At 31.8% G+C, this 16,556-nt stretch overlaps 1 protein-coding gene and 1 pseudogene across 6 annotated transcripts; both read left to right on the top strand.

Annotated features, from left to right (window-relative positions):
- Window positions 1–353: 353 nt before the first annotated feature.
- LOC130730610 (replication protein A 70 kDa DNA-binding subunit D-like) lies at window positions 354–8,113 on the top strand. Of its 6 annotated transcripts, none has more exons than XM_057582664.1 (18): window positions 354–581; window positions 696–750; window positions 1,321–1,413; window positions 2,063–2,227; window positions 2,299–2,345; window positions 2,451–2,489; window positions 3,524–3,587; window positions 5,369–5,511; window positions 5,596–5,863; window positions 5,951–6,035; window positions 6,136–6,260; window positions 6,358–6,448; window positions 6,567–6,705; window positions 6,805–6,962; window positions 7,052–7,172; window positions 7,254–7,424; window positions 7,494–7,562; window positions 7,656–8,113. In XM_057582664.1, exons 7-18 carry the CDS (start codon window positions 3,560–3,562, stop codon window positions 7,818–7,820), a joined length of 1,563 nt encoding a protein of 520 aa, XP_057438647.1. In that variant the 5' UTR covers window positions 354–581; window positions 696–750; window positions 1,321–1,413; window positions 2,063–2,227; window positions 2,299–2,345; window positions 2,451–2,489; window positions 3,524–3,559; the 3' UTR covers window positions 7,821–8,113. The 6 variants fall into 6 exon arrangements, with proteins under 6 accessions (XP_057438647.1, XP_057438649.1, XP_057438648.1 ...); XM_057582666.1 differs by having other exon boundaries at window positions 1,960–2,227; window positions 2,456–2,489; XM_057582665.1 differs by having other exon boundaries at window positions 1,960–2,227; window positions 2,451–2,486.
- A 953-nt stretch (window positions 8,114–9,066) lies between these two features.
- On the top strand, window positions 9,067–16,294 carry LOC130730611 (uncharacterized; annotated as a pseudogene).
- The last annotated feature ends 262 nt before the right edge of the window (window positions 16,295–16,556 follow it).

Here is a 16,556-nt window from a genome sequence, read left to right as displayed (position 1 = left end):
CAGGTGAAATAGGGATTCCATTTATGTTAGCAATAAACAAAGAACTATCACTCCTAAATTGAGGCAAATAAAATCTACACAAACTTCCATTAAAACAAATAAAGAGACCACAAGAGTATATTAGAATCAGCACAATGAACTCATGGACAATTTTGTAGCAGAAAGGAAGAGGAGCAAAACATCTTCATGCTTTAATTATCAAATCAATATACTCTAAGAAAAGAAACCCCTCCTGGGTTACGTGACACCTTCTCATTTTTTCTGTTTATTTTAAGTTATTTTTTTCTTTTTAATTCCCACTCTGACTTCCAATCCAGTTTTTTGTTATTTCTAAACCATTTCAGAAACTTGACATGAAAGGAGCCTGCAAAGGTCATATCACCACGTTCTCTAAAAAATCCCGCTTGAAACCATATGCTTCTGTCTTAATTTTAAAATTTTCAATTTGAATTTCAACTTCTCTATTTTCCCTCTTCCTCTCTCTCTGCCTCTCATCACCGTCCTTCTCTCAAATCCTCCTTCTTTGTCAAGCATAACTCTCTCTCACACTCGCCGTCTCCATGTGTTGTTGGTGATTTAAGGTTCAACTATCTTATGCTTTCTTCTACTTCTGTTTGCTCTTTTTCAGTTTATTTTTTCTCTAATCTCAAACTTATTTTCGTTTATTCTTAACTCCTCTTCATCCTTTTTTGTAGATCTGAAATTTGGAGACAACTAACAACTTTTTTGTTAGTGGTGTAGCATCTTTAAGTAAGCCACATGATCTTAGTCGTGCACTTTGTTTCATTTTCTGTTTATATAAGAGATGTAAATTGTATTTTCCCCCTACTACTTCTCCTTCTAATTTTGGTTTTTGCACTGTTGTGGTTATTTTTAGTACTGTGATATGGAAACATTGCACTCCAAGTGCTCGACCAAAGTACTAACCAAAGGTGTTTTAGAGTTTGTGTTAGGTTAACCCATTGCTTAGATTAAGTGCAATTCTGATTTCCTAATCAAAAGTACCATCTGAAGGCTTGAGTTTGAAAGAGCCATGGGTAGTTTAATTAGGAGCCATATCTGAAGATCTTTGACCCTTAGATGGATATATTTGTGTAAGAGGAAAGTAAATAATGAAAGGTGTACCTTATACTACTATAATCCTCTTTTCTCTAAAATATATACTAAAACTCATATATTGCATATTATAATCTTTTAATTTACTGATAATTAAATTTCCTTTGAGAATAGTTATGGGTTTTGCTTCTGAAATCTGGAATGGCATGTTGGTTGTGCTCATCTTTCTAATTCCTCACTTATCTTCTGATCTATGTTGTTCAGGCCTCATGGTGAAAACTAATTGTTTATGCTCAATGCATTTTACAAGGCTAGCTTCACTCCTTCTCCTTTTTATCTTCTCCATAGACTCCATGGGTAAGTCATTTTCTCTGTTGTCTTCTCTCTGTGATGAAACACCTAATTTGGATAATAACTATTTTTCCATGCTATTTTTTTTACCATAAAAACGTTATGATAATAACTGTGAATCCATTTTATTAGTTTCATGCATATACTCTGATGAATGAAAGTATATATTTCTTCTTTATTGTCTCTGTTACCAATGCATCATATGAGAAGGGAGGCCTAACTTTTCTTCTCCCATATGTTTATGTAAAATGGAAGAGATATTTGAAAAAAGTTATGGTTACGTTTCTGCATTATTTATTTACCTGTCATGCACTGTTTGCTTACACTAAATTTTAAATATTGATTCCTTACTAATGTTCAAGATTTTTAACTATCATTGCTGACATAAATAAAATATTTTCTCTAGGCATTTTAAACTATTTACTGTCAAAATGGATTTTAATGGGCTGATTAATTTTCGGAAAAAGTTCTAATAGATTGTGTATTTGGACTTTGGTTCATCTTTATGACGCATGACTAATTTTAAGAACTCTTTAAACTTGCTTCTGCCAGACACAAATACGGGGTTTCTTTCAAAGAGCTAAGCCATATATGGTTATCAAACAAGTATGAGACCAAGACTTGAATTTTTTTATTGTTACCTTTTCTGAGTCAGTGCTTGCGACTCCTCAATGGAATGGTGCTATTTAAGAGACAAGGAAGTTCGATATAGTCGTACTAATTAGCCCTTTTAAGGAGGCAAGCAATGCACATTATAATTCAATAGCTGCAACTGATGCTGGTGGAATTGATCTTCGAATTCCATATCCAGATGAACCAGGTATGCAATATTCAGGTATTTATTTGTCATTAACTTTGTGCACATCAGAACTAATCAAATTTCTCCCACAGATTACAAGGAGAACTACTATTTTAATCCTATTGACAGTATATTCAAGGTCGGTGTTAGGATAACCTTAATTCGTATTGAATTAACTTCCCTTTGTTTTCTGGCTCTTTTTTATTATTGATGGTCATCGTGTAACATGTTTTTTTTTTTGCAGATCAGGTTTGGAAGACTAAATTGGCTTCAATAGTAGGTGGTAAGAATATCCTATGATGATTGTTTACATTTTTTTCTTTTGGCTCATGTCTCAGAGGATAAGTACTCAAATCAATATTTAGAGTGATTGTATCAAGATTTCTATGAACTAAGATGATGATTCTAAAAACTCTTTTCTCACTCTTGACTTTGGCTTTGACAGTGCAACAAAACAAACTTAATAAGTTGTATTTTTCATATACAGTAGATGGATAAGTTTCTATTCTTATTATATCTTCAAGTTTATTCTGAATAGCTTTTAATGCTTCTTTTCTTATTATATCTTTCAAGTTTATTCTGCTTTGTAATTTATTGTGCTGAGCAATTTATTCTACTTTCAGCTAAAATATAGACTAATTTCTCTTTTTTTTTTTTTCTTCTGCTCGCTTTTTCCTCAAAGTTATCTTTGGATTTGTCATTTTCACGATAAGTCATTGTTTCTATCTTCTAATTTGTCAAATGTCAGCTTCAAAAAGAAGTCTCTATTGAGTAGAGTCTTATATAGATGACTATTTTTTGTTTATATTGTTCTTTATCCTTTAAGTTTCTATATAGTAGATAATGAATATAGTGCGACTATGTTCATATTACAATGTTGAAAGTACCTGAGATGCAATATCTCGAAGTTTGTTTGAGGAAAACATGAAATAACAAATGCTACCACATTATGAGAATTGTCCGGGTGCTTTATCTCTGGCATTATGGTCCCACATTTTCTTTCTTGATAGGGAAAGTTGGATTATATTTTCCAACTTTCTTCTTTATTTGCAATAGGTGCTCTTTTAGCTTTTCCTAATAGCATTGCAAACACCATCTTTGAGTATAATAGGTTCATGCGCTTGCATTATGTTATATAGCAAGTGTTGCTGACTAATGTCAACTTTATGATGCTACATTTCTTATTATTTTAGTTATTTTGATTAGTGTTATACTACTCCGTTATAAGGATTCCACCATTTAACATTTTATCATACTGTTGATCTATTTGTGGAGATGATTATGGTTTCACTAGAATGTTTGATTGTGCTATGGCAGGAAAGACAGAGAGCATGTGGAAGAAGACTGTTAGGCATGATGAAGAAGATAATGACCTGCTATGGTAGAGCCATTAATAGGAGTAGATGTTCTTTAAGGAAACTATTTTGAAAACTGTATATATATAATTTCATTGTAATTTTAATTATGTTGGTTAACTAATAAATTATTTAAACAAATTATGTTTTTTAATTTTTCAATAGATAATTTCATTAATCAACGGGGAAAATATTTACGCTAACAAAAATGATATTTTTTAAAAATTTCTTACATAATGAATTTTTCATAGTATATAGTGATTAGTTATATCTTCATTTCTAAGAAGTTAATTTGCATTTACTTTCACTATCATTTAAATTATTTTGGTTAACTAATAAATTATTTTCGATGTTTAAATAAACAATTTCATTCATCTACGTGAATAATATCTATGCTAACAAAAATTATAATTTCAAAAATCCTTACATCCTAAATTATTATATTATATAGAGATTAATTATATCTTCACTTATACAATCTTAATTTGCATTAACTTTTAATGTATAATTATTTGTCCTATGATTATATAAATAATTTCATTATCTTTTAAATTATATTCTTAACTATTAAATTATTTTTTGAATGTTTAAATAAATAATTTAATAAATCAACGGGGAAAATGTCTATGCTTACAAAAAATATTAATTTTTAAAAAAATCCTACATAGTAAATTATTATATTCTATAGAGAGTAATTATGTAAAGAAACTAAAAAAAAAACACGTTATAAGTTTCTGATAAACATAAGCAAACCTGTACAACGCACTACAAAATAACTTCAAATATTATGTTACTTTTAAAATATATATATATATATTTATTGTAATTGCTTTATCTCAAAAAAATTAATTTATCTATAATTTGAAATATTTTTTAATATAAATTGTTTAGTAAAATTGATCGCGGTCCACCAACCGCGACCCGTGCAACAGCACGGGTAACTTACATATACTCTAAGAAAATCCTACCCTAACTGGTGACGTGTCGTGCTCTCATTTTTTTAGATTATTTTAAGTTCTCTTCTCTCCTTCATTCTTTGTTACCTCTCTTATTTTTTGTCTTATTCATGTTGCTTTTCATTTCATAGGTTCTCTAATTTATTTTCAATTCAAACCAATTTGATGTACTCTGACACTTTAGAAAGAGAAATAATAATAAAAATATAGGCAAAATCTTATCTATTCCAGATTTCTCTCTAACTTTTTACTCTGGATTCTGCCATCTTCATCCTATCTCATCACTTTGCCGGTACCGTATTTGTTTTCTTCCTCTCATCACTTTTCTGCAGCACAAGTACGGTATTGCTTTTCTTCCTCTCATCACTTTTCTTCCTCCCATCACTTTACATATTTCACATTTTTCACAATCTATTCATCACTTCTCTCCTGTAAAGAACCGGTGAATGCATTTGTTCTTCTTCTTCCTTAGTCTTCTACAACTCATCAAGGTTTGATTTTTTCCCCCTTTTTTTCACATGTAAATAAAAAAAATTCAAATCTTTTTCTTTGAAGATTTGTTTTTTTTTATCAAGAAAGATGATAGGTTTCCTTCAATATGTTTCCCTCTTTTTCTACTCTCTAAAGATTTGACTTTGCTTTGCTTTACACTTTTGAGGTGTGCACATTGTTCACCGTTTCACCTCTTATATTTAAAAAAAAAAATCCCTTCACAAAACATTGTTCACACTTTTGAGTCAGATTTTGAAGATTGTGAAGATTTGAAGCCAAATATGATTTCCAAAAAATATTATTCTTTTATTTGGTTTTAGATTTAGAAGCCTTATTTGTGTTGCCATTCTCCCTGCAAGGTATGGCACGTAAGACTAGCTTGATTGCTGAAGTTGATGATTCAAAAGAAACATGGAAATTGGGAGTAAGAATAACTAATCTTTGGGTTGTTGAGAAGTCATCGAAAGTGAATGCTATGGAAATGATATTTATGGATCAAAAGGTAGTTTCTTTAACTGAGGCTTCATGTTCATTTTCTAATACTACACTTATTGACTATGAGATTTTTATGTTCCTACTTTTGCAGGGAGGAAAAATTACAGCTATAGTGAAAAAATTCGATATTGACAAGTGGAAGTCAATGCTTAAGGAGGACAACACTTATATTGTTCAAAACTTTGAGGTTAACCACAATGATGGTCAATTTAGGACTTCAAATCATCCTTACAAATTAGTTTTCATGAAAGGGACAATAGTGCAAGCGCGTCAAATTCCTGAAATACCTCATAATATTTATCACTTCACTCCCTTTGATGACATCTTAGCGGGAGGTGCATCTACTGAAGTGTTAGTAGGTAATGTGATATTTGGTGTGACAAAAGTTACTTTTTTAGGATTCTTTTTTAATAGAAGTTATGTTGTAACTTATGTTTTATTTGTAGATGTGATCGGTGAATTGTCAGATGTCGTACAAATTCAAAAAGAGAGTGTGCCAAAAAGGGTGGTATTGGTCTTAAAGGATGAAAGGTTATAAATTTATAGGATTATTAACTCTATTTTTTAGCAACTTATGTAATTGATTAGTACAATTTTAAATTCATTTATTTTTCTCTATTCTCTTGTGAAGGAACAATACTCTTCATTGTACTTTGTGGGAGAACTATGCAGCTAGGATGATAAGTTTTCTGGAAACACATGTAGAAGGTCATGTTGTCATATTGCTTTCTCTTGCAAAGATAAAAGAGACAAATGGTTTGTTCTGTTATTTTATATTTAATTTAAATTCTCTTATGCTTTTTGACTTTGTTGTACTAACTTTTGAAATATGGAAATCACTATTTTTTTGCAGGGAAATATCCAACAACCATCCAAAACTCAATGTATTGTTCGAAATTGTTCATTGATGAACCTCTTGCGGAGATTCAGGAGTATAAAAATAGGTACAATTTTGTCATCTTTTATTAGATTCAGGTTATAGTTTTATCAAGATGATTTTTTTGTTATATTTATATTTTTGAGCCTATTACACATCTCTTTAAATTGCTAATAATTTTATAGGTTGGGCTCAATATGTGTCAATGAATCTTACAGTCAAAAAATGTCTCAATTCTCTTCATGCTCTCAATTTACAAGTGAAGAGAAATTTGTGCAAAATGATATTGTTAAAAGTTTGTCTCAGCTTAATGAGGTTCAGAAGGTATCTGGTTCAAACATAATTTTTTTTGCATTGTTTTTATGTCATCTTCAATTTTTTTAATACACAACTACAAATTTGATCATGAATTGTATTTGATAGGAATGCTATGTAGTAACTGTTGCCAAAATAGATAAAGTGTGTGTTGGAAATGGTTGGAGCTATGAAGCATGCTTTAAGTGCAATAGGAAGGCAGATTGTTCAAGTCTACCATTCACTTGTCCAAAATGTGGGAAAAAAAACACTGAAACAGTTCCAAGGTTATATACTTTAATCACTATCTATGTTTTGATGAATGCGTTTTTGCATATGATATGCTTTACTAATTGTTTAATGTATGTATTTCCAGATTTAGGGTTGAAGTTATGGTATCCTATAACAATAATAGTTCAAAATTTGTGCTGTGGGATCGAGAGTGTATCCAATTAGTGAAGCAAACTGCTATTGATCTTAAGAAGCAACTTCTTGATGTTAGTATATACAATTACACAACTTACACTAAAGTCTTATGCATGTTTCTTTTGGAGATTAATTGTTTCGTCATTATGTAGGAAGGTGAATTTGATGCAATGGCTGTTCCAGAACCAATTGATTGCATTCTTGGAAAACTGTTTGCCTTTAAAGTTAAGGTTCAACCCGGCTACAAACAGTTTTCTGTCACAGGAGTTTCTGATAATGAAAAGACCATTGAAAGCATAAGGGACAAATTGCAAGTTGATGAGGTATCTTTTGATCCATCTTATGAAAAAAGTTTGGATTTATAAACTTTTAACACATGATTTTATCTGTAGGATTCCCTAATGAGCAAGAAAGGGAAATCAATTAGCTCCTTCCTCAAAGAAGATGATGCATATGAGATTGTAAGTGTCTTACTAAGATATAAAGCAAGATTGAAACCTGCTCCAATAATTTGGAAGTGTGCTGATTGGTATTTATTTCTCTTAAATTTTCAGCAATCATTGTCTGCAACAGCTGATTCTGATACTACATCAATAGGACATTGTACTCCTGCTAAGAGATTGTCAAAGGATACACTAGATGATGATTTTGCATGCCAAGATTTGCCTTCTGTTCAACTCTCTTCTTCAAAAGTCACAAAGCACATCAAAACTGAATGATATGCTTCATTTATTATTATTAAGATGAAGCTTATGAGTGAAACTTCTTTTTGCATCTTTTGGCTAGAATAGAAACTAACCATAGTTGTTAGAAACAGTTGAATCAGTAACTGTGGCTTTTTTGTAATTAGATGCTATATAATCTTTTTGTAATTAGATGCTATCTAAACTGTTTAGCCAGTATTGACTTCACTATGTGGAAGATGTTTTCCAGCTCACTTTATTATATGGAGTGAATATATGTCTTGGAACCTTGTATTAATTTTAATTTTAAGTTTGTATTATTTAATCTATTTCTTGAAAACAGTAAGGATCTAGCATTGGTTTGATTGGATATGAAATCATTTGAAAAAATAGAATTGGGCAAATTTTATGTTCAACGTAATAACACAGTGCCAGATTGATTATGCTCTCAATTTTATTTTTTGTATCTTTGGTTGTTTTGTAAATAAACTGTTTTTAAAATAATTTTTAAAATTCTTTGGTCAAATTAAAATAAGTTTTAATCAGTTTTCCGATGCATCAATTTTTTTTTATCTTAAATGAGTTTTGTCCTAGAGAGGTTTCAATATGACACATACTACAGACAAGAGGTGGGGTGTTTTATGTTTCATCAGAGTGTTACTCTCATCAAGTTTATTTATAGTATCAATAAAGTATAATAAAGTATAAAGTATACCTTTTCTTTTCCTGTAAACAATAAAATAAAATAATTCAAATCCAATCAAATATACTTTTTTAAGAAATCATATAATTGACATTACGTTCAAAAAAAAAGTAACTGACAATATATTTTGATATTAACCAAAATAAGCTTATCTTTTTCTTCAAAGAAGAAAAAAAAAAGTATATAATCATGATAGTATATCCGTGAAAAAAAATCATGATATAATAAAATCATTCAAATGCAAGATCACTTTAAAATAGTGACGTGGCCACATACCCACCATATATTGGTGGTTTTTTTTTTGAACTCTTTGTTTTTTTATTCTAATTCTAATTTTATTTTATATTCTACTCATAATCTTATTCCAATTGTAACCTTGCCAGTACCATATTTGTTTTCTTCCTCTCATCACTTTTCTGCAGCACAAGTACGGTATTGCTTTTCTTCCCCCCATCACTTTTGATCAGCACAAGTGACCCACCATGCCAGTTATACTCTTCTCCCACTTTTGCTTTCTTCCTTTCCTATCTCAAACCCTAGATGACTATTGTTCTTTTTGGTTCCCTCTACAAGGATACTCCTGCTGCTGATTGGAGCTCTGTTTGGGTTCGGTGAAGCTCCTTCGACAAACTCCTTTTCCCTCTGCAAGGTTAGTGTTGTTTTGGTTATTTTCCTGGGATGTTGGTGCTCCTGTTTGTATCCTATAAAATCTTGCCTTGATTCCAAGATTTTAAGTCAGACATATTTTTTTAATATGTTGATTTTCTTTCATTTTACTATATTGTGGATGAGTCTTTTCATAACATATTTTCTTTTCTCAGTACTTTTTTGCCTGCCATTAAATTTTTAATCCCCTTTGAAAAAAATCTCACCATTAATAAGTTTCTTCTTCCATTACCAACTTTAACTTTCTTTTGTCACCAACACATTCTTCCATTAATCACAATGTATTTGGGTTTTTGATTTCAGGACCTATTTCCTGCTTTCATCTCTCAAATATGTTTCCTGAACTTTCTTTTTGGGTCTTGATTTAAATTGACAATAGTAAACTACTTTCTTTTGAAGCCATGGACAAAGGACCAAATAACAAAGGTCAACATGAGGAAGCACGTTTGAAAAGGAAGTTAATATTAGAGGAGAAGAGAAGAAAAAGAATGGCATTTAGTCAACGTAATGAACAAATCTTGCTTCGGGCTCATCATGGTATTTTAAACCTTGATTATTTTGATACAGTCGTTGTTGTGATCAGTCTACCTTTTTCACATTTTAATAAGTTTCAAATGTTTTTTTTTTTGTAGATATTGAAAATCATATGTCAATCGAGACTAATTCTATGAAGGCAGATAGAGAATGTTCCCTAAGAGCACTGCATAGTACACCTTTAACAGATATCTCATCCGCGATTCTTAACAAGGCAAATGATAGTGTTGTCACTCCCGATATAACTTCAAGTTCTAAATCCAATAGATGGAGTCAACCAAGCAATCAGGTCAAGCATGTGCAAAGAAATGCAGTTGACATTAATTTGTTGGGTGTCAACCTTTTTACCAAGTTCTCTAAATTCAATGACAACATCAACAATATAGTAGATGCAGAAAATTCTACTATGGAGAGAAAGAAAAGGCCTCAACAAAGAAAAACAACCTCAAGTGTGAAGCAATCATTGATGTCAGATACACATTTAATAAGAGAAACACATGTGTGTGATCAAGAACCACAGATCCCTGAGACTTCTCATTGTCATCCAGTTGATGGTAAAGTCATTCTTTTACAAAGATTTAATGTATCATTAGACTAGATAAGGTGATTTTTGTGCAGTATGACAAATCTTAAGGAGACAAGTTGCACAACTAATTATATCTTAGTTTTTCACTTAATGACAGATGATGATTCAAGTTCTGATGAAGAATACGGTCTTCAAGACGAACTTTGGCACGTTGATGGTAAAGTCATTCTTTTACAGCGATTTAATAAATTTAATGTATTATTAGACTGAATAGTATGCTTTTTGTGCAATATCACAATCTTGAGGAGACAAGTTGCACAAATAACATGCCTCGGTTTTTTCACTTAATGTCAGATGATGATTCAAGTTCTAATGAAGATTTTGTTCTCGAAGAGGATCTTGGGCATGATATGGCGCTATCTAGCACAGGTAATAGTACAAACTTTTAGTGTATTATTATGATTATGATTATGATGAAGTTGATGTTTATGTTTATTACATTCTTTTACAAACTTTTAGTGTATTATTAAACTAATATTATGCTTTTCCTTCCACAACTAACTTTGTCTTCGTTTTTCCTTAATATCAGATGATGATTCAAGTTCTTATGAAGAATATGTTATTGAAGATGATCTTGGGCGAGATATTGGGACATCTAATACAAGTATGTGAGAATACTATTAGTTCAAATTTTGTGTTGGCATATTATGTGCTTATCATTATTTCGTATACTAGGATATGCTGATATTGGAAATCCTGACTTTGAATGTCGGCATTGTGGAGCATATATGTGGTACCAAGAAAGAACTCAAAAAGACAAAAAGACAAAGAACCCCAAATTTAAAAAGTGTTGTGGTGATGGGAAGATTCAACTTCCACTTTTGAAAAGCCCCCCAAATGTGTTGAAGCATCTTATGTTTGATTGTGATTCCCCTGATAGCAAGAATTTTCAACAGCATATACGTGCATATAACATGATGTTTGCTTTCACATCACCTGGAGCAAAACTAGATACGTCAATAAATGATGGCAAAGGGCCACCTACCATTAGAATACAAGGACAAACATGTCATCTGATTGGTAGCCTATTGCCTAAGCCTGGTGATTCTCCAAAATTTGCACAACTTTATATATATGACACTGAGAATGAGGTGCAAAATAGACTATCTACATTCAGGTATGTAGATAATAATTTTTTTTGGAGATTAAATTTATTAAATTAGTCATTTTAGTTATGATAGAAGTACATTTTTGTGTAAATAATAACAATCATTTATATTTGGCATAATAGGAATCAGGATCATCTCAAGCCAGAAATTATGAGGAGGTTGTCTGCTATGCTTGATCACGATAATGCATATGCAAAATCATTTAGAATGGCAAAGGAGAGATTTAAAGCTTCACATATACATGACTGCAAGTTAAAACTCATTTCTGATAGAGCTACCGATGGAAGAATATATAACTTACCGTCTGTTTCTGAAGTTGCTGCTCTTATTGTTGGTGATGTTGACGTGGGGTCAAACAGAGACATAATACTTGAATGGCAAAGTGGAAAATTGAAAAGAATAAATGAGTTATATCCGGGCTATTTAGGTTTGCAATATCCACTTTTATTTCCTTATGGTGAAGATGGATATAGGCATGACGTGCTACATAGAAATAGACCTGGCTCTAAAAAATCCAAACGAAACAAAGTTACTATTAGAGAGTGGATATCTTTCAGACTTCAAATGCGTAGAGATGAAGGGTAAACTTTGTTGAGAGCCAGGAGACTGTTTCAACAGTTTATAGTCGATGCATACACTATGATGGAGTCTGATCGGTTGTCTTATATTAGGAATCATCAAAAAGAGTTGAGAGTTGATAAATATAGCAGTTTGCAAACTTCTCAAGTTGATCATACTCAAAATCAGGGATCAAATAGAGGGAAAAGAATCATATTGCCCTCAACATTTGTAGGAGGTCGTAGGTTCATGGATCAGTTGTATTTTGATGGTATGGCAATCTGTAGTGGGCCGTTGACTTTCCTGATTTGTTCCTTACATTCACATGCAATCCAAATTGGCCAGAAATTAAAAGGTTGCTTAAACCAATGAAGTTAACAGCACAAGATCGTCCTGATATTGTCTCTAGAGTTTTCAAGATTAAATTTGAAGAACTAATGACAGATTTAAAGAAGGGAAAAATATTTGGTCGTGTGCTTGCATGTAAAGAATATACCTTTACGTTTTTTTATCCAATTTTTTTTATCTTACTAAAATATGTTTTGAAAACTTTCTAACTACCTCTTTTTTTTCTATGCAGATATATATACAATTGAGTTTCAAAAGAGAGGGTTGCCACATGCGCACATTCTGGTTTTCTTGCATCCAGATAACAAGTATCCAAATCCAGAGGATATTGACAAAATTATTTCAGCTGAAATACCTAACCAAGAACATGAGAGAGAGTTATATCAAATAGTCAGTTCTCATATGATACATGGTCCTTGTGGTTCAGCTAATAAATCATCACCATGCATGAGAAATGGGAAATGTTCCAAGTACTTTCCTAAGCAATATCAGAGTGGTACTATTGTTGACAAGGATGGTTATCCAATATACAGGAGAAGAAATAATGGCAACACCGTTGAAAAAGGAGGTATCATTCTTGACAACCGTTATGTTGTTCCCTATAATCCAACACTCTTATTGAAGTATCAGACACATATGAATGTTGAATGGTGTAATCAAAGTACTTCTATAAAGTACTTATTCAAATACATCAACAAAGGGTATGATCGAATCACTGCAGCTATTGTCCCTACTAAAGATCAAAATGGAAATCAAGTTGATGTAATTGATGAAATTAAACAATATCTTGATTGTCGATATATCTCATCATGTGAGGCATGTTGGAGAGTTTTGGCATTTCCAATACATGGTAGATCCCCTGCGGTTGAAAGATGTTATTTTCATCTTCCCGGTGAACATTGTGTGTATTTTAATGATGATGATGATATTGGTTCCGTACTCTCTAAAGCAACTGTTAAAGAATCAATGTTTACATCATGGTTGAATGCAAATAAGATCTATCATGAAGGTAGAAATTTGACTTATGCACAGTTTGTGTCAAAGTTTGTTTACAAGGCAAAAAAAAGATGTTGGCAACTTAGGAAGCGGGGTTACACTGTTGGACGACTTAATTGGGTTCCTCCAATTTCTGGTGAACTTTTTTACTTGAGAATGATGTTAGCTGTTGTTAAGGGACCATGTAGCTATGAAGACATCAGAACTGTGGGCGATATTCTACATCCTACCTTTCGCGAGGCATGCTTTGCAATGGGATTCTTGGAAGATGATAGAGAGTATATTGCAGCTATTAAGGAAGCGAAAGATTGGGGACCAGGTCACTATTTAAGAAAGTTATTTTTAAGATTGCTAATCTCCAACAACATTACGAGACCTGAGAAAGTGTGGCAGCAAACATGGCAATGGCTATCAGAAGATGTTCTTTATCAACAAAGAAAGCTATCAAATATCCAAGGTAAACAATTAGTCCTTTTATACTTCATATACCATATTGTAACACAATTATTTGCTTAAAGTTCATTATAAAATCTGATATAATTCATATTTATTTTCTGTTCTTTTTTGTTAGACTTGCAGCTTAGTGATAATGAATTGCAAAATATAACTCTTATGCTGATTGAAGAGTTACTGCAATCAAATAGAAGAAGTCTGAAGGATTTTCCATCAATGCCTTATCCACAAGGATATGTCACAAATCGTTTGGGAAACAAGCTCATATATGCTGAACGTGATTATGATACAACTAAATTGAATGAGGAGTTCCAGAATTACTTCAAGTCTCTCACAGGTTGTGCAATTTTATATCATGTTAAACTATTTATTTTTTATCTTTCATATTTTCGTAACACATATTTTAATTTGTTGTTCATACGTTGCAGATGAGCAAAGGACTATATTTGACACAATCATGAAAGCAGTTTCTGACGAGCAGGGTGGGATGTATTTCTTATATGGTCATGGTGGTACCGGAAAAACATTTATGTGGAAGACACTAGCTTCAGCTTTACGTGCAAAAGGAGATATTGTTTTGACTGTAGCATCCAGTGGGATAGCATCTTTATTGATGCCAGGAGGAAGAACAGCACACTCTAAATTTGCTATCCCAGTGCCTACATCAGAGAACTCAACTTGCAATATTCACCAAGGAAGTGAATTGGCAGGATTACTGAAAGTGGCTAAGCTAATTATATGGGATGAGGCTCCAATGTCACACAAGTTTTGCTTTGAAGCATTAGATAAAAGTCTTAGAGATATCATGAATTGCTATAATAATGTAAATGCTCCTTTTGCAGGAAAAGTGATTGTCTTTGGGGGTGACTTCAGACAAATTCTTCCAGTTATACCAAAAGGTAGTCGTTCTGATATTGTCAATGCAACAATTAATGCTTCATATCTTTGGGACTATTGCCATGTATTGAAACTCACAAAGAATATGCGTTTACAAAATGATCCAAATAATTTGAATGCAAATGAACTTCAAAAATTTTCACAATGGTTATTAGATGTTGGTGATGGAAAACTTGGTGAGCCAAATGATGGTTATGCAACTATAGAGATTCCTGAATCATTCCTCATTGTTAATTTTGATGATCCTATATGTGCTATAGTGCAAAGCACTTATCCATATTTGGCAAGAAATTACTTGAAAGAAGAATATTTAAATTCTACAGCTATTCTTGCATCAACAATTGAGGTTGTGGACAAGCTTAATGATTATGTTCTATCATTAATACCAGGTAATGAAAGAGAATATTTGAGCTCTGATTCAATTGACAAATCAGAAGCACTTCAAAATCCAATACTTCAGACTCTTACACCTGAGTTTCTGAATTCACTTAGAACTTCTGGTCTCCCTAATCACAAGATCAAATTGAAAATTGGTACACCAATCATGTTGATGAGAAATTTAGACCAATGTGAAGGATTATGCAATGGCACAAGAATGATTGTTACACACCTTTCAGATCATGTTATTGGAGCTAAGGAAATCTCTGGAAAGAACAAGGGAGTTGTGACTTACATTACTAGAATGTGCATGTCCCCATCTCAATCACCATGGCCTTTTAAACTTGTAAGGAGACAATTCCCCATTATTGTCTCATATGCTATGACTATCAACAAGTCACAGGGTCAATCACTAGCTAATGTTGGAGTGTATTTGCCTAAGCCAGTGTTTAGTCATGGTCAATTGTATGTGGCCTTTTCTAGAGTTCAAAGTAAACAAGGTTTGAAGATCTTAATACATGATAGTGAAGGAAAACCCTTAAACACAACTACTAATGTTGTGTTCAAGGAGGTCTTTCAAAATTTACAGTAGGTGAGTCTTTTATATATATATATATATATATATATATATAATTTAATTATATATATTATATATCGTTAGGGAACTAACTATTCCATATGAATATTTTTTTTTCAGGTTTTTGATATATATCATAATAAAACTTCATTCCGGTATGAAAGTTGTGCTAATATAACAGCCATATTTGCTTTAGTTTAGAATGGTTAAATATTTACATGTCACAATTATTTACCTGTGCAAATGCATTTTTTTTTTGCAACATTATCTACCAAGTTTGCTACTTTTTTGCACCATTGAAATTTGGAGACAGCTTTATTTGTTATAACTTTCCATAGCAAGTAATATTCATGTTTTCAAAATATATAGGGTTTAGGTGCACTTACATGATTACATGACGCGGAAGAAGTATTTTGTCCTCATTTGGGAGTTCTCAACTTCCTAATCCTGTAAGTTTATCTAAATCCATTATAAGATAACATGTTTTCCATTAAGAGAGTCTTTAAGAAACTTTATTACTAAAATTTTCTCTCATGGAGCTAGACCTCATTAAGTTTGTTTGAACTTTCCAAAGCAACATTATACAAGTTGCACTTTCCCAATTATTAATATTTATATTTGAATATGATATAGGCTTTTTGGTATGTTTACATATTGTGGAAGAAGTTTTTTTTTCATCTGGGAGTTCTCAACTTCCTCATCATGTAAGTGATTCTAAACCCATTATAAACTAGCATATTAATATTGAATGGCAAATTAATAACCACATTTCATATTATTTGCAGGGCCGATGCACCATTTTTGTTGTCCAAATTTACACCTTGCTGAAGTGTTACTTTTTGGAGATTTGGTTTGTATTTTGAACTCATTACAGCAAATGATTTGTAATTTAGACTAATCAGTAAAATATAAAATATTCTTGCTAAAAAGTTTATAAATATGAGCTGACATTAAGTTTAAAGCTACT

Source organism: Lotus japonicus, chromosome 1 (genome assembly GCF_012489685.1).
Source record: "Lotus japonicus ecotype B-129 chromosome 1, LjGifu_v1.2".
NCBI classification, from domain to species: Eukaryota; Viridiplantae; Streptophyta; class Magnoliopsida; order Fabales; family Fabaceae; genus Lotus; species Lotus japonicus.
Note: the sequence above shows the minus strand (reverse complement) of the source record. Positions and strands in the feature narration are given on the sequence as shown.